Source organism: Notamacropus eugenii, chromosome 5 (genome assembly GCF_028372415.1).
Source record: "Notamacropus eugenii isolate mMacEug1 chromosome 5, mMacEug1.pri_v2, whole genome shotgun sequence".
In the NCBI taxonomy this organism is placed as follows: Eukaryota; Metazoa; Chordata; class Mammalia; order Diprotodontia; family Macropodidae; genus Notamacropus; species Notamacropus eugenii.
This window is the reverse complement of record NC_092876.1, coordinates 5,601,673-5,629,505: the sequence shown is the minus strand read 5'-3', so window position 1 is coordinate 5,629,505 and position 27,833 is coordinate 5,601,673. Positions and strand designations below refer to the sequence as shown.

Sequence of the window (27,833 nt, the reverse complement as noted above, 5' to 3'; positions counted from 1 at the left end):
ATGCAGCTTCTTGGAGCCACAGGTGAGAGTTAGGTAGAACAGGTGGACACCAAAGGTGGAAGAGTCCTGAAAAGGGCTTGGGAGCCATCACACCAAAGGCACTGGTACTGATACTGGTCTTTCCTGAAAACACCTTACAAACCAAGATGTAGGTCTTTGGCAAGAGGATGTGTGGGATGGATGGGGACAATGGTTTCAGCTCAGGATCCTTTGGTTGTGTTCGAGCCTGATGTTCTAGTTGCAACTATCCCTCCCCATACTAGTGAATCCCATGTGACCCTTAGGGTGGGTTATTGTTCCACCACTGGACCCTGAAATATAGGTGGGGTCTTGGGAAAGCTTTTCACTGGCCAGGCTGTTCCCCAGAATTGTTTCTGTTGGCTCTTTGGTCTGTGAGCATTCCTTTCTCCTTCTGCCTGAGTCCCCCAGTAACCTATGAGGTCACTATATTCTCTGTGAGCTCAGAGATATGATGTCCTGCTCCCTGAATGCATCTCTGGGTTTGCAACCCCCTGAGGAGCCACTCTCCCTCTTCCCTATGTTTTTTGAGAATGTCCAAGGGAGACCAATGGATAGATAGTCCAGAAATATCATTAGACATCCCAGATTCTCTGTGGGAAAATTGGTCCTCAGATGTGAGATTATAAAAATCTGCTATTCCCTTTCCCATCAAGGTTAAGAGAGGGCCCTAGTCATGCACTCCTCTGTATTCTTTGTGAGGGGAGGCCACTGAAGGTTTTACACATTACTGACTCTTTGAAGGATCAAGGTGTCATTATTCTGCATAGATTTCCTTGTAACTGTTCTTTCTTCTGTATGAAGAGACCCAAATTGGACTTGGTAAGCCCATTTACTTTTTGTTTTGTGCCTGCTATTAATACTTATATAATTCCCAGACCCCAGTCATCACAGATTCTATGACCATCATCTTCTCACTTCCTTGTGAGGTGACCTATGTTACTGTGATAGATCTTTGCTCCATCTTCTTTGGTATTCCCATTTACCCAGAAATTCAATACTTCTTTGTGTTCCCCTGGGAGAATACACAGTGGAAATGACCCCATTGGCCTCGAGGTACACAGAAAGTCCTTCCCTGTTGTCTGCTTTTATAACAAGTCTTAGCTTCCATCACTTTCAGGGGCTCATCTCCCGTGCAGTACATGAATGATCTTCTGCTAGCTGTAGGCAGTCTTGAGATCTGCCAAGCTGACAGTCACCATGTTCTTCTTCAGCTTCATCTGAGAGGCTGCAAGCTTTCCACATCAAAGAGCCAATGCTGCCTCCCCCAAGGTGAGTGCCTTGGTTTCTATTTTGTCTGCTGGCCCTCATTGTTTCTCCTGAATTGCATACAGGCCCTTCAATACTTCTTGAAAATGACATCCAACAATTGTGTGCTGTGCTAGGAACAGCTGCATACTGCTTCCAGTGGATCCTATCTAACAGTGAGATCACTAACCTCTGGCTATTTCTCTTAACCAGAGATACTTTCTGAAGCATTAATTCTAGGATCTAAACACCATAATTTTAATTGTGGCAAATAGAACTAAGCAGAGTAGTGAGGAGGGATAGGGTAAATAAGGATGAGTGTAATAAGGAATACTAGGAGGAAGGGAAGTTCAGAAGTAATTGTAGCTTAGAATATCAATGGAATGAATTTACTCATGAAATGGAAATGGATAGAATATTTAAAATTTTAATTGAACAGCATATCACTTCCAAGAAACATTATTAAAATGAAAAAAAAACCACTAAAATAAAGGAAAGGAGTAGAATTTAGTATGGAAAAAAAAGCAGGGATAATAACGATGATCTCAGACAAAGTTAAAGTTAAAATGGATTTAACGAAAAGTGAAAAATAGAGAAACTGCACTATATTTCAGCAATGTTATTCAATACTGTCTCCCATTGCATGCTGGGCCATCTCCAGTCATCCTGATGGCTCCAGAGGAGAATCGAGGCTGGCGACCTTGTACAGCACTCCCTGACTCAAAACAAAGTCAACTGCAAGTCATGTCATCATTTCTCTGGTGGTATGGTCTTCTTCAGCAACGAAGGAGAAACACAACAGACCATTTACAGTACCTAGACGGTACAAAATACTTGAGTGTATACCTGCCAGGACAGACACATATGAACATAAACATAAAAGTACTTTTTATAAAAATGAACTCCTGTCTAAATAGCTGAAGTAAAATTTATTGTTCATGTGTAGGTAAAGCCAAGGTAATTTTTAAATGACAATTTTTACCTAACTAATCTATTTATTCAATGTCATCCCAGTTAAATTACTTAAAAAATTATTTTACTGAGTTAGAAGAAATAACAACAAAGTAAATTTGGAAGAGCAAAAAGTCAAGAACTTTTAAAAAATCAGGAGGAAAAGATGTATAGGAAGTAGATTCAGCAGTATCAGACCTTAAACTATCTTCCAAGGTGGGAGCATTCTTGAAGTATAAAATGGATAATTTTGATTATCTTAAATTAAAATTTTCCTATATCCATAAAATCTATGCAGCCAAAAACAGAAGGAATGCAGAAAATTTGGGGGAAACTTTCACTGACAATCTTTCAGACAGGATGTGATTGGGTTGGAACATTGCTGTGGTATAGGAAATGATGAGATGGTTGACTCAAAAAACCATAGGAGGATTTGGACTTATGAAAGAAGACACTATCTAGAGAAACAGGTGATAGGAAAGCAGCATAGTATCTTACATGCATGACTATATGTTTGTTTATAGATCCATTTGTGTGTGTGTGTGTGTGTGTGTGTGTGTATCTCCATACTTAATTGCAGCCTTTTTTAGTGAGGGGGAAGGGGAGAAAACAATAAAGTAAAAGGCACACGGCAGAGAAAAAAGGAAAACCTCTAAGAAAGCAAAGAAAAGCTGAATTAACTTTGAAAACAACATGTCGTATTTGTTACATAGGTTTTCTTTAAATGGAAATCTGTTGTTTTATATTGAATCCCCTCTTATGGCCCGCTGTGTAAGTGGAAATGTTTTCCTTTTATTATTTTCTATTTTAGTTCAAAAGTTACAAAAAAATTGCCAAAAAAGTGAATCTCTATGCTTTGTCATTTGGCACATGCAGGTCCTCTTTTGTCATTAATTCATTTCATACGGTACCTTTTAACAAAAGAGACTTTGATCTGTTATCTCTTTTTGTTGTTAGCAAAATGTGCTTTTATTCATTTTCTTCATTTTGTTGCCCAGTCAATTTAGTCGTTTCTCTTTGTGACCCCACCTAGGGTTTTCTGGGCAAAGATGCGTCTTTTTCCAACTCAGTTTACAGATGAAGAAATGAGGCAAAGAGGGTTACAGGACTTCATCAGAGTCACATCGTATCTGAGACTAGGTCTATACTCAGGAAGATAAGTCTTTCCTAACTTCCCTGAATATATTCTCCCTCTTACCCGCAGCCAGTCTCTTACTCTTTCCCCTCCTACTTGCCTGTGTACATATATACACATAGATTTAGATATACACTTCCTACCTTGAAGGATTTGTTGTCCTTCCATTGTAAAGTCTTCCTTGAATTTTTTTACATGTTTAATTTCACCAATTTTTCCTGTTTCTTCCTGCTCTCAGTGTATCCCTTTTTCACTCCACTCTTAAGACCATCCCAATACAATGGATGCATAACCATTTCTTCTGAGTAATCTTCTAAATAACCTAATGATCATAAAGTTCCTAGTTTTTCCCCACATAGAAATGTTAACAGTTTAAACTTTACAAGTAAATTATGTCTCACTCATATTCACCTTTTTTTGCTTCCCTTGAATTTTGTTTGTGTTAAATTTCCTACTCAGCTCTAGACTCTTTAAGAATCCTTAAAAATTCTGTTTCATTAAATATCCATTTGTCACATGTAGAATTACACTAAGCTCTGCTGAATTATTTTTCATCTTAATCCTACCTCCTTTAACTTCTGGAACATCATATTCCAAATTCTCCAGTCCTTAAAAGTAGTGTCTAGTCAATTTTATTAATCCAGATTTTGGCTCCATGGTATTTGAATGATTTTTTTTCTGGAATTACTTTCTTCTTGACCTACAAGTTCTAGATTTTTAAAAAAATATTCCTAGGACTTTTCATTTTTGGCTTCCTTCCAGGACATGACCAAAAGGTTCTTTGAATTTCTGCTTCACCTTCTAGTTATAATAGAAGAGATATCCTTTCTATTTTCTTGATATCTGACATCTAGGCTCTTTTGTTTTTTTTCATGGTTTTTAGGGAATCTAATAATTCCTAATGTCTTCCTGACCTCTTTTTCTAGGCCACTAGTTTTCCTATGAGATATTTCACATTTTCTTCTCTTTCAGATTTTTATTGTATTGTTTCTAGATCACTCATGGTGTGATTACATTGCACTTAACCAATTCCAATTTTGAAGGGATCATTTTCTTCAGGGAAATGTTGAACCTCTTTTGACCATTTGGACAATTCTGATTTTTAAGGAAGAGTTTTTCAGTATTTCTTGGGACTCTTTTACTAAGCTACTTTTCCTTCTGTCATAATTTTCTTCAATTGCTTTTATTGATTTTCCTAATTTTCCTCTAACCTTCTCATTTGATTTTTAAAATCTTCTTTTGTTCTGTATTATTCTTTTTGCGTTCTTCTTGGAATTCTGGTTGGGCCTGTGTCCAATTTGCCTGTTTCTTCGTGGCTTTGCTTATAGTCACTGGGATCAACCTCCTCATTTCAGAGATGACCAACCTGAGGAAAGAGAGGCTGTTCTTTGCCCAGAGTTACAAAGTCAGAGAGCATCTCACACAGGATGTGAACTCAAGGCTTCCAGATAGTAAACTCAGTGCCCTATAATTATAACATACTGCCTTACTCTACACTATTTTGAATAGCAATCTCAATTATTCAAAAATGACTTCATTGTCCAAACCTTTTAACCAAATGCTCTAGCATGACGCTTGTGACCCAAGCAGTGATAAGAATAAAGACTCAAAGAGTGGTTTAAAGCTTTCAAAGCAATGGACAGATATTCTCAAATTTGATCCACACACCAACACAGAGATGTGTTACTAGCATGCACATCCTACAAGAGATGGGGAATGTTAAGGCACAAGCTCAGTTTTCACGAGAATGGTTTCGGGTCAGGAAATGGTGAGGGCTTCTTGAAACCACCAAGCTCTCACGAGGCCCCCCAGACAACAGCTGGGAATTGAGGGAGTGAGACACGAGTTATCTTGTTTTCCACCTCTTCTCAGTGGAAACTTGCTGGGGAGAGCATTCCCCCCTTGAGACTGGTCCATGGTCTGAGAACACCTTTCGTTAATTCACTAAGGGGCTGAGAGCATGCACAGTCCACGAGTGAACTATGTAGCTGGGAGAGCTTAAATGGGGACAGGAAAGCCTGAGGGGGGTGTTGTTTTTTTTCTTTCTCCTCAGGAAGGAGGATGCTCCCGCAGAGAGAACTCACCCTGCATGCTGACATGTAGCTTGTATCCGGACTAAAGCCTACACCTCTGCTTCACTCTGGCAGTCTCTTCTCTTATGTTTATCTGGCTGATCCCCAAAGACCTGAGAGAGGGAAGAGGACCCAGCAGCCCACGGCATTAGGCAGGAAAGGGGAAAACTGAGGCACTGAGAGGCTAAGTGATTTTTCCTCGGTCACACAGCTAGGAAGTGTCACAGACTGAATTTGAACTGAGGTCTTTTTTTTCAGATAGAGTATTGTGTCCACTGTGCCACATACTAAGGAAATCATTCCATAGATAAATTTCCAACAGTTCCCATAATATTTCCACAGAATTTTTTGTCAACAAAAAACAAAACAGGAAACCAGTGGGAATGACTGATGGTTTTATGGCATGTGAATGTTATGGAATATTATTGAGAAATGAAAATCAATAGTATGTCAGAGAAAAAATTATCACATTTAAAGGGGTACATGCACAGTAGGAAATCTGGGATGTATAACACTGTGCTGAAGCCAGAACTGCATCTGAAAGTCTTTCCAGAGTGATTATATTCATAAGGTTTCTTTCCAGTGTGGATTCTCTCATGAGCAGCAAGGGTAGAGTTCTTTCCGAAAACCTTTCCACACACATTACATTCATAAGGTTTCTCTCCAGTGTGGATTCTCTGATGTCCAGTGAGACTGGAGCTACATATGAAAGCCTTTCCACAGTGATTACATTCATAAGGTTTCTTTCCAGTATGGATGCTCTGATGATAATTAAGGCTGTAGCTGTATCTGAAAGCCTTTTCACATTGATTACATTCATATGGTTTCTCTCCAGTGTGGATTCTCTGATGTACACTGAGACTGGAGTTGGATCAGAAAGCCTTTCCACATTAATTACATTCATAAGGTTTCTCTCCAGTGTGGATTCTCTGATGTACACTGAGACTGGATCTACATATGAAAGCCTTTCCACAGTGATTACATTCATAAGGTTTCTTTCCAGTATGGGTGCTCTGATGATAATTAAGGCTGCAGCTGGATCTGAAAGCCTTTCCACATTGATTACATTCATATGGTTTCTCTCCAGTGTGGATTCTCTGATGTACACTGAGACTGGAGCTGCATCTGAAAGCCTTTCCACATTGATTACATTCATAAGGCTTCTCTCCAGTGTGGATTCTCTGATGTACACTGAGACTGGATTTACATATGAAAGCCTTTCCACAGTGATTACATTCATAAGGTTTCTCTCCAGTGTGGATTCTCTGATGTACACTGAGACTGGAGCTACATTTGAAAGCCTTTCCACAGCGATTACATTCATAAGGTTTCTTTCCAGTATGGATGCTCTGATGACAATTAAGGCTGGAGCTGGATCTGAAAGCCTTTCCACAATGATTACATTCATAAGGTTTCTCTCCAGTGTGGATTCTCTGATGTACACTGAGACTGGATCTACATATGAAAGCCTTTCCACAGTGATTACATTCATAAGGTTTCTTTCCAGTATGGGTGCTCCGATGATAATTAAGGGTGCAGCTGGATCTGAAAGCCTTTCCACAGTGATTACATTCATAAGGTTTCTTTCCAGTATGGAAGCTCTGATGATAATAAAGGCTGTAGCTTGATCTGAAAGCCTTTCCACATTGATTACACTCATAAGGCTTCTCTCCAGTGTGGATTCTCTGATGTACACTGAGACTGGATTTACATATGAAAGCCTTTCCACAGTGATTACATTCATAAGGTTTCTCTCCAGTGTGGATTCTCTGATGTACACTGAGACTGGAGCTACATTTGAAAGCCTTTCCACATTGATTACATTCATAAGGTTTCTTTCCAGTATGGATGCTCTGATGACAATTAAGGCTGGAGCTGGATCTGAAAGCCTTTCCACACTGATTACATTCATATGGTTTCTCTCCAGTGTGGATTCTCTGATGTACACTGAGACTGGATTTACATATGAAAGCCTTTCCACAGTGATTACATTCATAAGGTTTCTTTCCAGTATGGATGCTCTGATGATAATTAAGGCTGCAGGTGGATCTGAAAGCCTTTCCACAGTGATTACATTCATAAGGTTTCTTTCCAGTATGGATGCTCTGATGATAATTAAGGCTGTAGCTTGATCTGAAAGCCTTTCCACATTGATTACATTCATATGGTTTCTCTCCAGTGTGGATTCTCTGATGTACACTGAGGGTGGAGTTGGATCTGAAAGCCTTCCCACAGTGATTACATTCATAAGGTTTCTCTCCAGTGTGGATTCTCTGATGTACACTGAGACTGGAGCTACATCTGAAAGCCTTTCCACAGTGATTACATTCATAAGGTTTCCTTCCAATATGGGTGCTCCGATGATAATTAAGGCTGTAGCTGGATCTGAAAGCCTTTCCACATTGATTACATTCATATGGTTTCTCTCCAGTGTGAATTCTCTGATGTACACTGAGACTGGAGCTACATATGAAAGCCTTTCCACAGTGATTACATTCATAAGGTTTCTTTCCAATATGGGTGCTCCGATGATAATTAAGGCTGTAGCTGGATCTGAAAGCCTTTCCACAATGATTACATTCATAAGGTTTCTCTTCAGTGTGGATTCTCTGATGTTCAGCAAGATTATAGCTTCTTCTAAAACCCTTTCCACATTGATTACATGCATAAGGTTTCTCTCCAGTGTGGATTCTCTGATGTAGAGTGAGACCATATCTTCTTCTGAAAGACTTTCCACATTGATTACATTCATAAATCTTTTCCTCAACATGAATTTTCTCATGTCTAGTAAGATGACTCCTCTCAGTGAAGGTTCTACTACACTGACTACAAGAATAAGATTTCTTGACAGGTTGGCTTTTCTGATGTACAACAGAAAAGGAGTATCCTCTGAATGTTTTATCACTTTTATGACACTCATGAGATTTATTTCTACTATGAATTCTCTGATGGGAAATGAGGGACAAATGTGGCCTGAAGGCCTGTTCACATTGCATGCATTTATGTCGATTGTGGCTAGAATGAAATTTTGCATGGTGAGTGAGTGATAACTGTTGCTTAAAGGATTGACCACATTCAATGCATTCATAATGTTTCTCTTCACTTTGAATTTGTTGATGGTCAATGAGGTTTGAATTATCAGTGCAGGCCTTCTTCCCTTCATTAGGTGTAATTCCCATTTCCCTGGGATGACTTTTCTGGTATCTAATTAGCTCTGAATTCAACCTGAAGGTCATCTCACATCCATTACATTGATAATTTTGCACTTCCAGAGGCTTCCCAAGAGACTCAATAGGCCTTGCCTGTCCAGTAGAGCTTTCAGTATATTTCTGATCCTGTGAACAGCCATTCCCTGATACCTTTCTCTTGCAGTGAATTAGGACTGAACTTTGTCTGAAACTCTTTCCATCTTCATCAGATTCACAGTGACCCTTTTGTTTTTTCTTGATCTTGATATGAGATTCACAGATTTCTCTCCAACTGAAGTCAGAGTGGCCATTACTCATGAATCTTGGCTGCTGTGATGCTTCCACAGAAATACTCAGCTTTGAAGCAGTTTTCCTGATTTCAAGCTTGGTCTCTCCATCTGAAGGAAACAAAGAAACGTATTTACTCCTGATTTATGAACACAAACAGATATAAACAAATATATGCTCTACCTCCATTGATAAAAAGTAACAAATTACTAATGTATTTCCTACTTTTTTTATTACGTGTTTAGTTATCTGTCTCTATGTAGAGACTATTACATGAGCAATCTTTCAAACAAGTACCCAGTGGAAGTAGGATACTTGGCATGCCTGTAATATCATTTTCAATGCATTGCTACAGAACTATGAGTTCAAGCCCAATGAACAGTATGAGAAATACACTACAAAATGCAATTTGAGTTCAGACATTTTAAAAATACAAATGTGGTGGAATTTTTTTAGAGCTATACTGCTTTTCACATCCACTATAAATTCACTGTGCTTATGAAAAGTGATGATTATTATTTTGTACTTAGCTGTTTGAAAAACAGTTTCTTTGAGAAGGTATTGCTCAGGTCCCTGATTATAGGCAGAGGACCAGTATCTCACCCTGGAATAGAAGGCAACTATTGTCAAGTAGCAGGACTTGACAATGATCCCTGACCCAGACTTCCCCCATCTCTCCCTCACTGCATTTCTCAAGGCCAGTTTTTTGTACTTTCTATGGGCTTAGGGATCTTCCTGCTCCTCTTTATTGATCAGCTTTGATGGCTTATCACAGTCCTTCTTTGTAATCATTCCTTAGTAATTTCCAACTTTGTGTGCAACTTTGCTTATATTATCTTTTGATCCACAGAGAAGGCATTTGTGGCTCACATCCTAAATATTCCCACTATTTCATTCCCTAGGACATCAACAGGCAGAGTGAAGTTCCCTGCTGATAGGTTTTATTTCCTCTTTTCTGTTCTCATGTCTAAGAGCACAGAACTGCCAGTCTTGTTTTTGTACTCAACTGAGGCATGCTCTATTCTGGTCTAAGCCATCATTCTTTTAGGACAGCCATTATCTCTTTCCTTGGGAAAATTTTACATTTGATTCCTTCTGCTTCCCATTGGAAAAAAAATAGGAAAAACACAATCCTTCCAATGAACATGATTTTAAAAATCCATTTCCATCCCATATGCAAAAATAGTATTTCTTTAAGTATGTCATCCTTCTCCCTGTAGCACTACTGTTCCTATTGTAGCCCCAGCCATTTGATGTCTAATCAACCCTTTGAGTCTCCACATTAATGGCCCAAGGGGTTTGGCCTGAAAATTCTCTCATAGGACTTGCAGAAGAAAACAGTTGCCCGGTTAATTATGGGTATGTTTAACTAAGTAAAATGAATGTAAACATACAATTTTATTTAATTGCATAAATTTAGTACGGGAATATAAAATATGATATTACCTTACATAAACATAAAATAATTTATAAGTCTATCAATTCAATACTGCAAGTGCACCACTCTTTTCCTCCAGAACAATGAACATGTACTTCTCTCAAGCACAATAGTTCTTCTGCAATAATTCCAAACTCATGATCAGGTACATAATACTTTGCAAATCCATGCAGTGATTACATCAGATGTGGACCACTTCTAATTAGGTGCAGTATGTTCCTTCAGCTTCTCAACCTGACATCAAATTGTTTCCCAGTCCCTCAGAAAAGTTGGAAATTGAACTGTAAATTGATTCCCATGGATGGTCCCAGTCACGCAGCTGGACTCATTTTCTTTCTGACACTATACCAGAGTACTCCTCTCATTCTCAGGTCATCTTGTAAGCATGGCTCATCAACAGGTAATCACCAGATCGAGATCTTACAAATACTGACATGGATGGCAGGCTTTTTGGCAACCATGAACACCTTCCAAGTGATGGTGGAATCATCATGGACTATCTCAACCATTCCACGGACAGTCCTTATATTAGCCCTCATTGGACTCTTCAGGCTTTTTTCTGAGCTGAACTTCTCTGTTATATATGTTGCTAACCTTCAGTTGAGCAAATTCTCCTTCCCCCTTTTTTAAACACCAGTACATAGTTATGGAATAAAGCAAGCATTTTTATAACAAAGTACAAGAAAAAAGATGACTGTGTGTGAAACCATAAATCTCCCATGCACAACTTGCTATTCCTTTCAAATATATGAGAAAATTGTCAAGTAAATTATTTTTTTTCTTCCCTCCCCTACCTTAAATATGGCTACCATTAGACACAAATATATATAGAAACGTATATAATTCTATGTACATATATATATATGTAAAATTATTCAACATTCTTATATTTCTCAGTTATATCTCTGGATGCAGAAAGTGCCTATCTTCCGATGGCCTTTATGGTTAATTTGGGTATTTATAAGAGTAGTATAACTTATTCACTGAAAGTCATTCTATATTTTTTGGGGGGGGAGGTGGTGAGTGTAGAGGGCATGAGACAATAGAGGTTAAGAGATCTGCCCAGGGTCTCTGATACAGTTAGTAAGTGTCAAATATTTAAGGCCCGATGAAAACTTGGGCCCTCCTCACTTCAGATCCAGTGCTGTATCCAATGTACCACCCACCTATCCCTCAAACTCATTCTGAAAACAAAAATGCTGTTCCTCTATATCATATTTTCTTGGTTTTGCTCATTTCCCTCTTCATTATTTCATGCAGGATTTTCCTTGATATTCTCCAGTCACTGAACTCATCATTTCTTATAGCAAAGTACTTTATAATTTCCATCATGACCATAGACCACAACATGTTTAGCTAAATGGGCAGATTTCCAAAGCAATTGGTTGGCCACAAAGGTCAGTCATTCAGAAAAGTTTTTGTGAGGCTATAGCTGGTGTGCCCATGGTACAAAGAAGAACTCCCTTTCAAAGTTCATTTTAAATAAAATTAAGGGACAAGAAGGAGGAATGCACTGGGAAAGGGGGAGGTAGAATAGGGTAAATTATCTGACAGTAAAAAAGATGTGAAAGCCCTTTCACAGTAGAGGAAAAGATGGTGAACATGGGGGAAGGCGGGAAATATTGCTCTCACCAGATCTGGCACAAAGAGGGAATGACATCCACACTCAGTGGGGCATTATCTTGTCCAACAGGAAAGAAGGAGAGGTAGGGCAGAAGAGAAGCAGGGGAGGGCTGATGGAAGTGGGAGCAGAATGGGGAAGATAAAAGGCAGAAGCAAACCACTTGTGAGGATGAGGAGGGTGAGACAAGAGAGAATGAGAAAAATGTAGGAAAGAGGATGGAGGGCAATAGGAATAATAAATTTTGAAAAAAATGTGACAGTAGGTTTCTCTGATCAACACCCCCTTTCTCAAATATAAAGAGAACTGAGTCAAATTTATAGGAAGTATTCAAAATTATCTATAGTCATATGAACAAATGCTCTAAATCACTATTTATTAGAGAAATGCAAATTAAAAACACTGAGGGATCACTCCAAAACTATCAGAATGGCTACCATGACAGAAAAGGAAAATGATACATGTTGGAGTCAATGTGGAAAACTGAGACACTGAGGCACTGTTGGTAAAGTGGTAGTGATTCTACTGTTGTCAAGCACAATTTGGAATTATGTCAAAAGGATTATAAAAGCCTCTCTGCCCTTTGACTAAGCAATACCACTACTAGGTCAGTTTGTCAAAGAGATTGAAAAAGCAAAAAAGAAATACTGTAGCTATACATACAAACATTTATAGCAGCTCTTTTAGTGGTAGCAAAGAATTGAAAATTGAGGGGGTGTCCATCAATTGGAGAATGACCGAACAAATTGTTGCATGTGATTGTGATCAGATACTGTTGTGTCATAAGAAATAAAAGAGCATGATGTTTTCAGAAAACCCTGAAAACGTGCATATGAACTGATACAAAGACAAATGAGTAGAACCAGAAGAACACCGTATACAAGGGAGAAAGAACAAAAGCACATAAATGGGGGAAATAGGATGGAGAGAAAGACACAGATAGTAATCATAACAGTGAATGTGAATGGCATGAACTCTGCCATAAAACTGAGGGAGATAGCAGCGTGGGTTAAAATCCACACTCCGACAATGTGTTGTGTACAAGGAAAACATTTGAAGCAGAAGGATACACACAGAGTAAAGATAAAAGGCTGGAGTAGAACATATTATGCTTCAGTTGAAGGAAAGAAGCAGGGCTAGCAAAAGCAAGAATAAATCTAACCAAAAGAGACAAGGAAGGAACCTACTTCCTGCTAAAAGATACTACAGGCAATGAAGTTATATCATTCTTAAATACATGCACAAAGTAGTATAGCATCAAAATTCTTACAACAGAATTAATGGAAGTTCATGGAAAAAATAGAGAGTGAACTACACTAGTGGGGGACTTCAGCCTACCCCTCGCAGAACTAGATAAATCTAAGCACAAAATCAACAAGAAAGAAGCTAAGGATGAAGAGACAGATGTGGTACACTTCTGGAGAAAACTGAATGGAGATGGAATGGAATATGCCTTTTTCACAGTGCTACAAGGCACCTACACAAAAACTGACCATGTATTAGGGCATAAAAGCCTCATAATACAGTGCAGAAAGGCAGCAATATTAAAGGCATGCTTTTCACACCATGATTCAATAACAACTACGTGTAATAATGGGACATGGCAACATAGACTAAAAGTGAATGGGAAACAAAGTAATGTAATCTTAAAGAATGACTTGGTCAAGGAAAAAATCATAGAAACAATCAATAATGTCATCCAAGAGAATAACACTAAGGAAACAACACACCAAAACTTATGGGAGGCAGCAAAAGCAGTTCTTAGGTTAAGTTCTATATCTCCAAATGCTTACATGCAAACAATACAGAGAAAAGAATGAATGAACAAAAGATAGGAAAAGAATGAATTGAAAATCCCCAATTCAATGCCAAATTAGAAATTCTGAAAACCAAAGGTGAGATTGATAAAATAGAAATTAAGAAAACTATTGAAGTAACAAATAAAACTAAGAGCTGGTTTCATGGGAAAAAAACAATAAAATAAGTAAACCTTTGTTAATTTTATTTTTAAAAGAGAGAAGAAAACCCAATGACCAGCATCTAATAGGCAAAGGCTGGATTCACCACCAAGAAAGAAGAAATGAAAACAATAATTAGGAGCTATTGGGCCCAATTATATGCCAATACATTTGTCAGTCTTAGTGAAATGGGTGAACATGTACAAAAATATAAACTTCCCAGATTAACAGAAGAGGAAATAAAATACTTCAATAACCCCATTTCAGAAAATGAAACTGAATTGGCCATCAGTGAACTCCCCAAGAACAATGGCTAGGGCCAGATGGATTTACAAACTAATTCTATCAAACATGTAAAGAAGAATTAATTCCAGTATTATGTAAACTATTTGGGAAAACAGGCAAAGAAGGTGTGCTACAAAATTCTTTTTATGGTACAAACATAGTGCTGATACTTAAACTGGGAAGAGCCAAAACAGAGAAAGAAAAGTAGAGACCAATTTCCCTAATGAATGCAGTTGCAAAAATTGTAAATAAACTATTAGAAAAGAGGTTACAGCAGCTGATCACTAGGATGATATATAATGACCACGTAGGATTTATTCCAGGAATGCAGGGCTATTTCCATAACAGGAAAACTATCAGCATAATTGACCATATCGACAACAAAACTAAGAGAAATCATATGATTATCCCAATGGATACAGAAAAAGCTTTTGACAAAAGCAAGCACCCTTTCCTATTAAAAACCACAGAGAGCAGAGGAATAGTCTTCCTTAAAATGAGAAGTAGAATCTACTTAAAACCATCAGCAAATATTTGTAATGGGGATAAGGTAGATGCATTTCCAATAAGATCAGGAATGACAAAACAACGTCCATTATCACCACAGTTATTCAAGAGGTAAAGGACCAGAAACACTAGTTTGAGCAAGAAGAGAAATAAAAGGAACTGAAGGAATTAGAATGGCAAAGAAGAACGGTATTTGTCTGCACGTGTTGTGATGGTACACCTTTAGAATCAAGTAAAAAATTTTGAAATGATAAATTTAACAGTGCTGCAAGATATAAAAGAAACCCACATAGAATATTCAATTTCTATATGTTACAAACAAAGCCCAACAGCAACAAATAAGAAGAGATATTCCATTTAAAGTTACTGTAGACAATATAAAATATCTGGGAGTGTACTTACCAAGACAAAGTCAGGAACTCTAATAACATAAATACAAAACACTTTTCATGTACATAAAGTCAGGTGTAAATAATTAGAAAAATATCAGTTGCAGCTAGGTAAGGCAGAGCTAATATAATAAAAATGACAATTTTACCTATATTAATTTACATCTTCAGTGCTATACCAATCACATTAACAACAAATTATTTTATAGAGGTAGAAAAAAGTCATACCAAAATTCATGTGGAAAAACGGTCAAGAATATTTAAGTGAATTTATGAAAAGAAATGCTAGGGAAGGAGGCCTAACCAACCTAGATCTTAAAATGTATTATAAAGCAACAATTATTAAAACTTCTTGGTACTGGCTACAAAATGGAGGGGTAGATCAGTGGAATACAGGACACAGTTGTCAATGACTAGAGCAGTCTACTATTGGATAAAACCAAGGACCCCATGCTTACCCTTCTTATACTTATCCTTCTGGGATAAGACCTCACCGTTTGACAAAAATTGCTGGGAACACTGGAAAACAGTGTGGCACAAAATGAGCATAAATCAGCACGTGACACCATATATCACCATACACTGCAAACAGTTACAGGATTCAGATATCAAGGCTGATACCATCAGCAAACGAGGAGAACAAGCAATAGTGTACCTGTTAGATCCATGGAGAAAGGAAGAACTTATGACCAACTAAGAGGGAAAGAACATCAGGAAATGCAAAATGGATGATTTTGATTCCATTAAACTGAAAAGGTTTTGCAGGAACAAAGCTAGTTCAACCAAGATTAGAAGTGAGGCAGAAAGCTGGGAAATAAACTTCAAAGCCAATGTCTCTGGGAAAGCCCTCATTCCTCAAATATGTAGAGGACTGAGTCAAATTCATCATGATACAAGTCATTTCCCAATTGATAACTGGGGAAAGGACATGAACAGGCAGTTTGGGGAGGAAGGAATCAAAGCTATGTATAGTTATATGAAAAAAACTCTCAATCACTATTGATTAGAGAAATGCAAACACAAACAACTCTAAGGTTATGGCATCCCACCAATCACATTGGCTAACATGACAACACAGGAAAATGATAAATGCTGGAGAAGATGTGAGAAAATTGGAACACTACTGCATTGTTGGTGAAGTTGTAAACTGATTCAACCATTCTGGAAAGCAATTTGGAAGTATGCACAAACGGCTTATAAAACTACACACACCCTTCAACCTAGAAATATTACTTTTAGGTCTATATCCTCAAGAGATCACAATAGGAGAAAGACCTACATGTACAAAAATATTTCTAGTAACCTTCTTTGCAGTGGTCAAGAATGGGAAATCAGTTGATTTCCAACGATCAAATGGGGAATGACTGAGAGAGTTGTGGTATAGGAATGGAATGGAATACTACTGTTCCATAAGAACTGAGGAGCAGGCAGACTTTAGAAAAACCTGGAAAGACTTAAATGAACTGATGCTGTCTAAAATGAGGAGAACCAGGAGAATACTGTACACACTAACAGCCACACGGTGTGCTGACTGACTTGACAGACTTAGCTCTGCTCAGCAATGCAGGGATCTTAGACAACTCCAAAGACTCATGATGGAAAATGCTGCCCACATCCAGAAAAAGAACTCTGGAGTCTGAATGCAGATTGCAGTGTACTATTTGCTCTCTTTTGTCTTCTTTCCTCTTTCTCCTGATTCCTCCCATTGGTTCTCACTCTTCTTTACAACATGACTCATGGGAAAATATGTTAAAATGGATGTATATGGGTATAGACTATAATCAGATTGCATGCCCTCTTAGGCTGGGGGAAGAGAAAATGGGGGAGAAATTTTACATCTCACAATCTTAGGAAAGTGAATGTTGATAATTAAAAATAAATAAATATATTTTTAAAAACTCTCACTTTATCCATTCCTAGCAGATACTGGCCTGTATCTGTCTTTCCTTTCATGGCTAAACACTTAGAGATACCATCTACACCTGGGCTTTATTCTTTACATTCCTTTACTCTTACTTCCTACAAAACTGCATTCTGGCTCCCAATTCACTGGTCACTTGAAGCACCTCCCTCCAAAGTGACCAGTGACCTCCTAATTGCTAAACCAAAGGTCCTCTTATCAGTCCTCATCCTTCCTGACCTCTCTGGAGATTTTCTCACCATCACTCACCACCTATTCTTTGATACTCTCTTTCCTCCAGGTTTCAGTGACACTCCTCTCTCTTTGGGTTCTCCTCCTATCATGTCCCAAACTAACCTCATTATCTTTCTCCCAACCCTCCCATCTTGCTACTTTCCTAACACTACCCATTCACTCTCCTGATTGTCCAGGCTCATAATAGAGATGTCATCCACTGCTCACCATCTCTCAAGCTCATATACCATCACCTTCCCTCCATTGTTAATCTTTTGGAAAATGCTGTTTTTCCATTTTGGTAAAATCTCTCACAGCCATCCCCACTTGTTTCTCAACACTACCAGCTTCTAAGTTCAGATTCCAAATACCTTACACATGCAATGTTAAAAAAGCCTGCTGTTTGGTCTCACTGTCTTAAGTCTCCCTGGATAAGTCAATGTTCTCCCCAGCTGTCAAATTCAACTTGCTAAAGCTCACATCTGACCTTATCACTGCCTCCTCAATAAACTGCAATGGCTCCCTAGCACCAGGATAACATAGAAAGTCCTATGCTGGACTGTTAGGGAACTTCATCATCTGCCCCTCTCCCACCTTTCCAGTACTGCATCATCTCATGCCAACTCCACATATGTCATGATCCAATAGCAAAGACTCCTTTGTATGCCTTCAACAGAACAAATTATCTCCAGTCTCCATGGGCTTACCCTGGCTGGCCCTCATGCCTGGAATGCTCCTCCTGCCTTCTCTGAAGCCCCAGCTCAAGCCCACCCTCCACAATAAGGCTTTTCCAACCCTCCTTACTCCAAGAGCCTTCCCTCCCTTGACTAGCTACAGTTTCACCTGTACATAGGATGCTTTACAAGCCTGTGTCCAGGTTCCCTTCCTCACTGGTCTGTGAGCTCCATGAGAGCAGTTGATGTCCCTCACAATTCTTTCAATCTGCAGCACTTAGCACACAGCAGGCACTTAATAAATGCTTGCACACTTGAAGAAGGCCTAAGAAAAGGCCCACCTCAGACAACCTAGGCCTTTTCTCGATTCCTTGAGGAGAGCTCCATGAACCAAAGTTCAAACAATAGATCTTATGGGATCCCAGTTTTATTCCTGGAACAGAGCTGAAAGGTCAAGGCATCCAACCCCTTCATTTCACAGATGGGGAAATTGAGCTTAGGGAATTTCCCAGGATATTACTGTGAAAAAATGTCTGAAAAAGAAAGGTAAGGCAGGTCTTCCTGCCCACAAGTCTAACATTTCCTTTACTGTGACATGTAGCTACCCTTGTGCTAACAGCCCTCACAGACCTGCTTTTCCCTCACTCACCTGCACAGGAGGTTCTGGGGTCTTCTTGCTCCAGCATCCATGGTGAATCCCCTCCCACAAAATGGGAGATTACATCTTCTCTGGGAGCTGGAAGTCCTGGGCATGGGAATAAGGAAGGGAGGAAAATGGACAAAGATTGGTAAGGCAACTCTCTTTAGGGAAAGGGGGCATGAAAGGAGGGTGCCAGCATGCCTCAAGATCCTTGTCCATGACATTTACTATTGGAAAGTTTGCTGGGGGATGGGAAGGAGATCATGTGGAAGCCAATTTGGAAGCAGAAAATTCTGCTTTCTCCACTTCCTTCCTACAAGCATGGGCTGAATCCACAGATTCTGCCATCTACAAAGTAATAAGCAATTGCTAGTGGAGTGGAGAGGCAACTTTGGCCTGGGTTTAGGAAGCTGTGAGTTCAAATCTGGTCTCAAACAATTACTGGCAAAGCTCCCAAAGCAAGTCACTTAACCTCTCCTTGCCTCAGTTTCCTCAATTGTGTAATATCATCTGACTCACAGGCTTGTTAGGAGGATGAAATGAAATAACATTTTTTGGCACTGTGCTGGCACACAGTAGGTATACATGAATGCTTATATTCCCTTCCTTCCTTTCCCACCATTTCTTTTGGGCTGTGGGGAATTTAGGAAGGAAGATCCAGGTATCTGAGAGTCAGACCAGGAGCTGGGGAGGGCAAATTGATACTTTTCAACAAGAAGAAACTTCCAAAGATCAAACAAAACCTAAAGGAGAAGAGGCTACATTGAGAGGTGAAGGCTTCCCTGCACAGCCCAACTCTAAGGAAAAGCTAGCTGAGCATTTTCAGAGACAAAATTCATGTTCAAGAAGAGGTCAGACTAGGTATATTCTGAGATTCTCAACAGTGGTTTGTTCTTTGACCTCAGGCTCCCTCAAACTAGAAAGGGACAGCTTCAGGGGGAACAAAGAAAACTCCTTGTTTTCTATCACACATTGCAAAAATGTTTCATGGAAAATCAGGCAGGAAGAGGACTGTCTCAGATACAAGAGATCTGCATTTTGGCTTTTCCAATCATGTATAAATGCTCCATATCCTGAACACTAGGAAGGGAATGAAGGAAGTTCTTTGGATGGTAGATTCATAGATCTAGAGGAAGTGTCCTTACCCAGGGAGAGCAGGTTCTGGGCATTCTCCAGCATGACCTCCTTGTACAGCTCTTTCTGAGGATTGTCCAAGAGGCCCCACTCCTCTGGGGTGAAGTCCACAGCCACATCCTTGAATGTCACCAGCCTCTAAGCCATCAAAAGTCATAGGATGAGCTGAAAGAGACTCCAGAATTCATCTAGTCTCACCCTCATCAATTTAGTGGAGGAAAGTGAAGCACAAAGAGATCTACCCAAAGATCACACCCTTCATGAGCTTCAGAGCCAATACTTAGAACCACAATCATGAAAACCCCAATTGAATATAGAGAACAGCTTTTTGTATTTGCAGCATGAATAAAGTTGAGAAATGGGTTACTAAAAGTTGTTTCTCCCTATGGAGACAGAGAACTTATTTGATCTATCAGAGATACATGGAGATCTGTCAAGGAGAAAGGGAGAAGGTGAAGTGAAAATCCTCCCTTGTCAGAAAAGGCATAAATCATGTGTGAGAAAGAAAATTCCACTCACTTCAAACAGAAGAACAGAGTGAAAGCCCCTTATCCCTCTCTTCCTCTCCCCCTGACCTAAGACTACCCCTCACCCCCAAAGATGGGGACTTGGCTGACCCAGACCATGCAGCCTGAGGCTTTGTACTGGACCTTGTCCCAGCACCTGAAGCTGAGGATAGCCGGAGGCCTGGTCCCAGGAGACCTGCTCTGGGGCAGTGGTAGAGGCAGCAGCCTTGGTGTCCCCTAACCTCTTCAGCCCTTGATTCTCAAGAGACAGAAACTGCCCCTTGCTATGCCTGATGCCCCTAGATGAAGGAGCAAAGGAGAAGCGTGAAGGGACTGCTGCCCAACAGGAGTCTAGCCAAATGCAGCCTTGCAAGAAGGTTGCACAGCCTGGTTTTCAGAAGATTCCAACAGGTAGAAAGATCATCATCCATCCCACCATGTTGAACACCAAAGTGAGGGCACTTGACAGCCACGCAGACATTTAGAGCACCGTTGCAGCCCTAAGTGTCAAAGAGGAAGAAAGCAGCCCTAAACCAAGGACATGAAGTGACCAGGAGGGCAGAAGTGGTAGCTGAGTGCAAGGCACCAAAATCAGCAACTAGAGATGTGAGCTTCCCCAGACCACTGGGGGTCCATTGCAGTCCAGGATAAGAGTTGCAAGGGAGGCAGCAAGTGAGAGCCTGGCCAATATTCAGTGTTCAGAAAGGTGGGTTCTCATGGACTGCATTCCTGCAGGATCAAGCAAGAGATAGAGGAGAATCCATATCCAGTGCAAAATTAAAACAGGGTGGAAGAACCCTCAGCCTCACTAACCTCCTGACAGGAATCTTTAGCACAAAACCACCTTGTTCCTACATGGAATGATGTAGTTTGCCATCGGCAACACTGAGCAGAAACTCACAACCTAGAAGGGCATCTACACCTAGACTGAGGATGATGTTCCCTCCTTTCAGCACATCACCAAACTGGACTGGACACCACTTTAGGTAGGTTGTCCACCATCATCTGAACACTAGGAATCACAACCAAAGTGGCCCATCCCTGGCCTCCATAGAAACCTGGGCCTCAAAAATGATCTCCACTCGACTGCGTGAAGGTGACGCTGCTTCTCCCAAGGGTCAACTCAGAATCACACTCAGGACTAAACTGAGCAGTATGAGACTATTTCCAGTGCAGGGAAAGAGACCTCTGTTTCTCTATGGAGGGCATGATTGGCTCCAGGTATGAGGAGTTATGGCCAATATATGCCTTTGCCTTATGGTTGCTTTCATTCATCAATGGCAAAACATTCAATCACCATGATTATTTAGTGAGAATGAATAACCAAGAAGAGGAAAGGAGGTTTCCTTCACTTACTACAAAGGTAATACTTTATTAACCAATGCTTAGATTTGAGCAAATTCAGGAGAAAGACATTGCCAGTCTTCTTAAGAGAATAAAGGGTCCATGCAGACACCTAGAACTCTGGAATTTGGGAGAGCAAGAGTCAAGACAAGGGACTGTAGCTGAGTGAATAACAACACACAAGACTGCTTGACCAGATCTGAAAATACTCTGATACCTGGCACAGCTCATTCATTTTTCCAACCTCTTAAATGGGGTCACATGGTTGGCCAATATGCCAGGAATCTCAAGCTCTCCCATCTCCCTTGGTTCCACTTCCATTATGTAGTGACATGACTCACCTTCTGTTATTTTGGCTTATTCTCTATCATGCAGTTAAAATTCTTTTTACCTTTTCATCACTGTGATTCTTTCCTTCAAATAACAGATTGAGGCTTTATTGGGAATCCATATTTCAGTTTTCACTTCCTTTATTTCTATTAATTCTGTGCTACACAGTTATGGAATTTATCCATCTTTCCTTCCTTTGAAGATTCCCAGGAATTTGTCTCTGTCCCCTTTTCACTAGGGTCTCTTCAGTCCCTGCTCTCCCCTTCACTGCATGTACTCTCAGTGTGGGCTCTCACTGGAGAAAGGCATGCTTTTGTTGATTGATAATTGAGTACCTAACTTGCTCCCAACCAAACCTTTCAAGCTTCTTTCCTTCTATTCTGGCCTCTTTCCTCCTCCATCCTCCCAGATCCATCCTTTCCCACTGAGAGGTGGGATCATGAACTTTCATTTATGGAGAGAGCCCAGCTGGCTCATTCCATTTCTGACATACCTGCACCACTTTGGGACTTAATCTGACTGATATTTCCAATGTGCCCAGGAGGCCATGCATACTGCAGAGTGTCGTGGACTGGCCGTGTCCCTACAGGCTCAGTGATGTGGTTGAAGGAAAGAGACACGGAAGGTGGGAAAAGATAGACTAGTTCCCTTTATTGATCTGAGGGTCAAGGTATTTATAGACAGAAACTGCAAGCCTATGTGAGATTCTGCTCATCTCCAGTCCCAGAGATTTGGCCAGTCTTATTGTCTTTAAAGACTGTTAGCAGAGAGAACATCTATTTGACATATCCCTTGTTTTCTGTACTTCTCATGTTTGTCTCATGGAGACAGCAACATCTGGGGGGCATGGAGAGCCATTCCTGATGATAATGAGCACAGTCTCAAAGAACAGTTTCCCTGAAGGTCTTTCCTGATCTTGTCAACAGCACTCCACCCTGGCCCTCAAGAGCAGAGAACTCCTTTGGATAAAGCTGCTGACTTGTCATCTCTGTCACCTTCACCAGTTGACTGGGAGCCCTTGAGGCCGGGGACTGGTTTTTCCTTCCTGTGTATAAACAGCAGGTGAGCCCAGTGTCCCTACCCTTTCTAAATGCTTGTGGCCTTCACCTAAGAACTGGTAAATGGGGAGGATTCAGAGAGACCTGGGAAGGCAAGTGACCAGAGGCATGAGAACTGGAGCAATAGCAGGAGGAGAATTTCTGTTCTGCTGACAGCCCTGCAGAGGACCAGAGGTGGGGGAGCCTCAGGGCTCTGCTCCAGGCCTGGTCAGACAAGACTCAGGGTCAGGGTTCCCTGGACCTTCAGTGGCTACAAGGGAGAGGTGGGTTAAAAGAAACAAAGAGTAAGGTGAGAAGGTGTGTGTGTGTGTGTGTGTGTGTATGTGTGTGTGTGTGTGTGTGTGTGTGTGTGTGTGTGTGTGTGTGTGTCTGTATGTGTCTGTGTGTGTCTGTGTGTGTGTGTGTGTGTGTGGTAGGAATGCAAAAGGATTGCAAGAGAGACCCAAAAAGGCAGCAACTGGGGGATGGGCAGGAGTGGAGATTAGTGCTGGAGATCCCAAAGTGCCTATACATCACTTTATTACACAGAAAGACAGAGCAAGGCAGAATGGTTACCATTTTTTTCACTTTTTGTAAAGAAACAACTCATACGTGAGGTATTACCAACCTCTTAGACAATCCGGGGTCCACAGAAATGGCCTCTATCCCTGACGTTGGGCAAGTCTGAGGAAGGACTGCACTCACCTGGGCTGGGGGCCTGGGTCTCCAAGGGGCCATTCCCTCTGGCTCCAGGATACCTGCCTGGGCCAGGTCTGGGTCCTCTGCAGACTCAGCTGGGCAGGTTGAAGGATTCCCAGTCAGGAAGAGGTCTTTCCAGTCACTTTCAGGACCTACAGTAATTTAGAGAGGGTGGAGTCACACAGGAATTACAAAGGCCCTGCCCCTGCCCTCAGGGCAAAGACACCCAGGTGTGGGGGAAGGAAAGTCAGCTTTGGGAATCAAGATGGTCTGAACAAGAAAACTATTCCTCTCCCCCATTCTCCTACAAAGAACCAGGAGGCAGAAGGGGCTTAGGGATTCCAAGTGGCATGAGAATAGTCAGAGTCTCCAAGACTCCTGAGCCAGAGCTCTCCCTCCAACCTGCCCTCTGCCCTCCCTACCTCCCCTCTACCTCAACAAACACATAAACAGGATCTAAATTCTCCCTCATTACACCTGCCTCACCCAGATAACCACTTTGCTCATTCAACTGTATGCTCCAGGGGTTAAGTCTTGGGCTTTCTTCATGCTTGTCCAGCACCAGGCCCCCTCCATATGCCCAACCACCCACCCCCAACACACACCCCATCTCCCCCTCGTCTAGATCTAGGAAAGAGGGTAGAGAGAGAAGGTTGAAGACAGGGAGGGCTCTGGGATGGAGCTGCCAGGAGTGATCAGGGCAAGCCTGAGAGGAAGAGACACAATCCTGGCTGGGACTCAGTTATCTGGCAGTCAGACTGAGGGTTTAGAAGAAATGTGGGGGCAGGAGGAGAGGGGACATCTGAGTGACAGAAGGGTTCCAGGAAGACAGCTGAGCCTGAGGGACAAAGGAACTGTGTCCTGGGTCTCGCCAGGGGCCAGGGGTGGGGGTGTGTGACCCCTGGGACATTCTTTGGAGCTTAGCCTTGGAGGCTGCTTATCTGAGTCCCAGGAGGGAAAGTGGAGGCAGGGAAGCAAAGGCCTAGGACCTGAGAGGGAGCCAGCAGGAGAGCCACAGGTTCAGGTAAGGGAAGCCAGGCAGGAGCCTTACTGCTGTTAACCTGAAAACTTGGTTAAAGAAAAGCTAACAGGCTAAATGCATACGTTTTAAAATTTAATTAATTAATTGATCAATTCCCCATTAAAGAAAACGGTAACATAATGCATTATGGAGCCAGAAATGTTCTGGCTGCCAATACAAAGAATTGGGCAGCCTTAAATATGTTTTAGAACAAAGACGTGTTCTGTGTCCTTCAGATCTACGGTCTCCATAAGTCATTCACTAGACCATTAGAAAGGAATTTCTCAATTGCATAGGTTGTAAATACAATAAGATAACGGAGTTTGACAAAGTTTCACATAGAAATTACGACCCAAGATATCTGTGTTTTCTTTACCATTAACATGCCAGAACATAGTATATGTCCAGAAAATATGAAGATATGGAAAACGTCCCGTTATTCAAGATAGCGTCTTAGGTTAAAGGTCTCTTAAGGAATGTTAAGTCAGCCCTGGCTGGCTTTTGCTGACATAGGAAGAGGCATTCTCTGAGTTTGCTTCAGAGAGAACAAAGAGATTATTCCAAAATTTTATATTAAACATTTATCAGGGCCTGGGTCCTTACAGGGAGCCAGGGCTGCTGTTGGGACACTGGAACAGGAGACAGGACATTGGAGTCCTGAGGGGGAGGCTGAAGGGAGTCCTGCTGGGTCCCTATGGGGGAGGTCTGAAAGGTGGCAAGTGTGACTCAGTGGTGAAGCTGGGGAAGGCGTCCCAGGGCATTTGGGAAGGGAGACTGAGCCCTGAAGAGAGGCAGGGACTGGGATCCTGCCAGGGAGCCAGCAATGGAGAAAGGAGGGCTCCTAGCAGCCCTGAAGGACACTGAGCACATGGTCCCATGGGAAAGAAACCCAAGCCAGCAGGAGCTGAGGGCTGCATGGCTTACTGACTCAAACCTACCTGGGAGATGCGGGCACAGAGCTGGCTTCTGCGAGGAACAGGGAGCTCAGCTCCAAAGGCAGTAGGAAGCATAATCACAGCTCCAAAGGAAGAAAGCAGCTGGATCTCAGCTCCATGGGCTTCCTCTTCCAGCCAGGACACTATGGGGGGGCTCTCTCAGTTTCAGAGCCCCGCCCTATCCATTCCCACTGAGACCTCAGGATCTTCCCTTTCCTCCAATGGCTCCCACAGTCAGCTTCCCAGACCCGACAGGACTCTCCTCCTCCAGCCCTGCCCTCCATCCTGTGCAATGCCTTGACCAATGTAATAACTGTTTTCCCCTCTAGGTCCCTCCCCTGGCCTCCACACTCCACCCCAGGGCTCAAATTCCACCTGGGCCCCCACCCACTCCACTAGTCACCTGGGAGAGTTCTCCTCCCACAACCTCTCTCACTCCCTCCTTCCCCTGCTCTGGGACTCAGACCCTCCTCCTTCTGAGCAGAATCTCCTGGTCTTCTTCCAGCTCTAGTCCCACATGCACCTTCTTCCAAACTAGGACACCAGACCCTCCCTCCCTCCTGTCTCTCCCAACCATCCCCTCCCCCACCAGGCAGGTGTCCCTGTCCTCCCTGCTGCTGGACCCCACACTTGCCCAACCCAATTTAACCCTCTCCTTCAGTCTTGAAACATTTGCATTTCCCTCTCTCTTGTTATTTCTTTTCCTAAAGGACATTCTCTCACTGAAAGGCAGAGGCAGCAGGGAGAGCTGAGGGCAGGAAGCTCGACCCCCGGGTCTGAAGTAAGCAAATACAGGTGCCTCTTCACATTATCAGAGAGACATTTTAAAGCAGGAAAGAAAATCACCATTTAAACTTTATTCACAACTAATTAAAGCCATTTTATATTAAGAAAAACCTGAGTCCAATTCTGAGTATTGATTATAATGAAAACAACATTATTAATAATATTTGAACATAAAGCCTGTACACCCTCTGGAAAAACATGAAATCAATTTACAAAAACTTCAGTCATCTCATCTTATTCACTGGAGCTTCAGAGAGTTCAGTCCTTTGGTTGGCATTTTAGTCTTGTGCTTCATTACCTTTAGGATGAAAGGACAACGTAAACATCGATAACATTTAATATCATTTTTGGAGTTTTAGGAAGGGCTGAAGCTGAACTGATCAATCTGACTGCTGTGCTTTGCTCTAAAAATGCCTTTTCCTGTGTCAGCAATATCAAATACCTGTTTATGACAGGACACCTGCAACCAGAATGGTGGTGATGGGGTTCAGAGTCTGGGAACTTCCTTGAGCTCCCCTGGAATCTCTTCACTTAACCTGGCTTTTCATACTCAAATCTGTGAGCATTGTCTGTGATCTCTTGATTGCCCCACCTGGTTCCCACCCAAACCCTCCATTGTCTGATATCTCTGGATAGCCTCCAGCTGTTTCCAGCCTTTGACCCTCCTTCCATTCCCTCCTTGGACTTCTCCTCAAGACCCTTCCTAAACCCCTCCTCCCATCACCCTGAACTACCAGACCACCCCCCCATCCCTCCTATAGTCTTTCCTGTATTTAAGTCCCATCTTGCCTCTGATAATGTTTAATATAAAATTTTGGAATAATCTCTTTGTTCTCTCTGAAGCAAACTCAGAGAGTTTCTTCCTATGTCAGCAAAAGCCAGCCAAAGCTGACTCTGCATTCCTTGGAGACCTTTAACCTATGACATATCTTGAATAATGGGTCTTTCCTTTGTATCTTATTATCTATAGACACATACTATGTTATGACATATCTTGAATAATGGTAAAGAAAATATAGACATCTTAGGTCATAATTTCTATTGAACATTGTTTGCCCCTTCCTGTGTCAGTTATCTGTTTAGGGCAGGAAGCCTGCCACTCACTAGTGGTGGGATTTCCTTCCTTGTCACCGAGACATATGTTTACCCAGCTTGGAATCCCAACATTTGATTGACATTGCTTTGTTAATTGTCTCGTCTTACTAAATTTATGATTTGTTCAACTAGGAGAGTTCCTTTCTCACGGCAAAATGTATATAAGCCAGAAGATTTCTGCACTGGGTAGCCAGAACATTTCTGGCTCCATAATGCATTATGTAACTGTTTTTTTTATGGGGAACTGATCAATTAATTAATTAAATCATAAAATGTATGCATTTAGCCATGTTGCCTTTTCTTAACAAAGTTTTCAGGTCAACAGTTATGGCGCCCAAACGTGGATTGGAACTGTGGAACCGAATGGACATTTCCTCATCTCGCCAACGCCAGGACTCCG

At 41.4% G+C, this 27,833-nt stretch overlaps 1 protein-coding gene and 1 long non-coding RNA gene across 3 annotated transcripts; one reads left to right on the top strand and one right to left on the bottom strand.

The window, feature by feature from the left end:
- The first annotated feature begins 439 nt into the window (after positions 1-439).
- LOC140508221 (uncharacterized) lies at positions 440-26,850 on the top strand. 2 transcript variants are annotated; one of them, XR_011968349.1, is made up of 4 exons: positions 440-840; positions 1,233-1,290; positions 22,787-22,922; positions 26,263-26,850. It is a non-coding gene; the product is annotated as an uncharacterized lncRNA (long non-coding RNA). The 2 variants fall into 2 exon arrangements; XR_011968348.1 differs by having other exon boundaries at positions 1,139-1,290.
- Positions 5,803-25,842, bottom strand: LOC140508219 (uncharacterized). The gene is made up of 5 exons (XM_072615997.1): positions 25,556-25,842; positions 23,603-23,748; positions 19,692-19,818; positions 18,556-18,651; positions 5,803-9,010 (listed from the first exon to the last, which is right to left on the bottom strand). Exons 2-5 carry the CDS (start codon positions 23,633-23,635, stop codon positions 6,315-6,317), a joined length of 2,952 nt encoding a protein of 983 aa, XP_072472098.1. The 5' UTR covers positions 23,636-23,748; positions 25,556-25,842; the 3' UTR covers positions 5,803-6,314.
- Positions 26,851-27,833: the final 983 nt, after the last annotated feature.

Bases quoted from the DNA above. Each gene is read 5' to 3' on its own strand.
- LOC140508219 (XM_072615997.1), bottom strand. From the start codon at position 23,635: ATGGCCCCTTGGAGACCCAGGCCCCCAGCCCAG. The intron at 19,819-23,602 runs GTGAGTGCAGTC...TTGATGGCTTAG, and splicing joins GACCCAGGCCCCCAGCCCAG to AGGCTGGTGACATTCAAGGA. The intron at 9,011-18,555 runs GTGAGTGAGGGA...TGTTTCCTTCAG, and splicing joins CCCCAGAACCTCCTGTGCAG to ATGGAGAGACCAAGCTTGAA.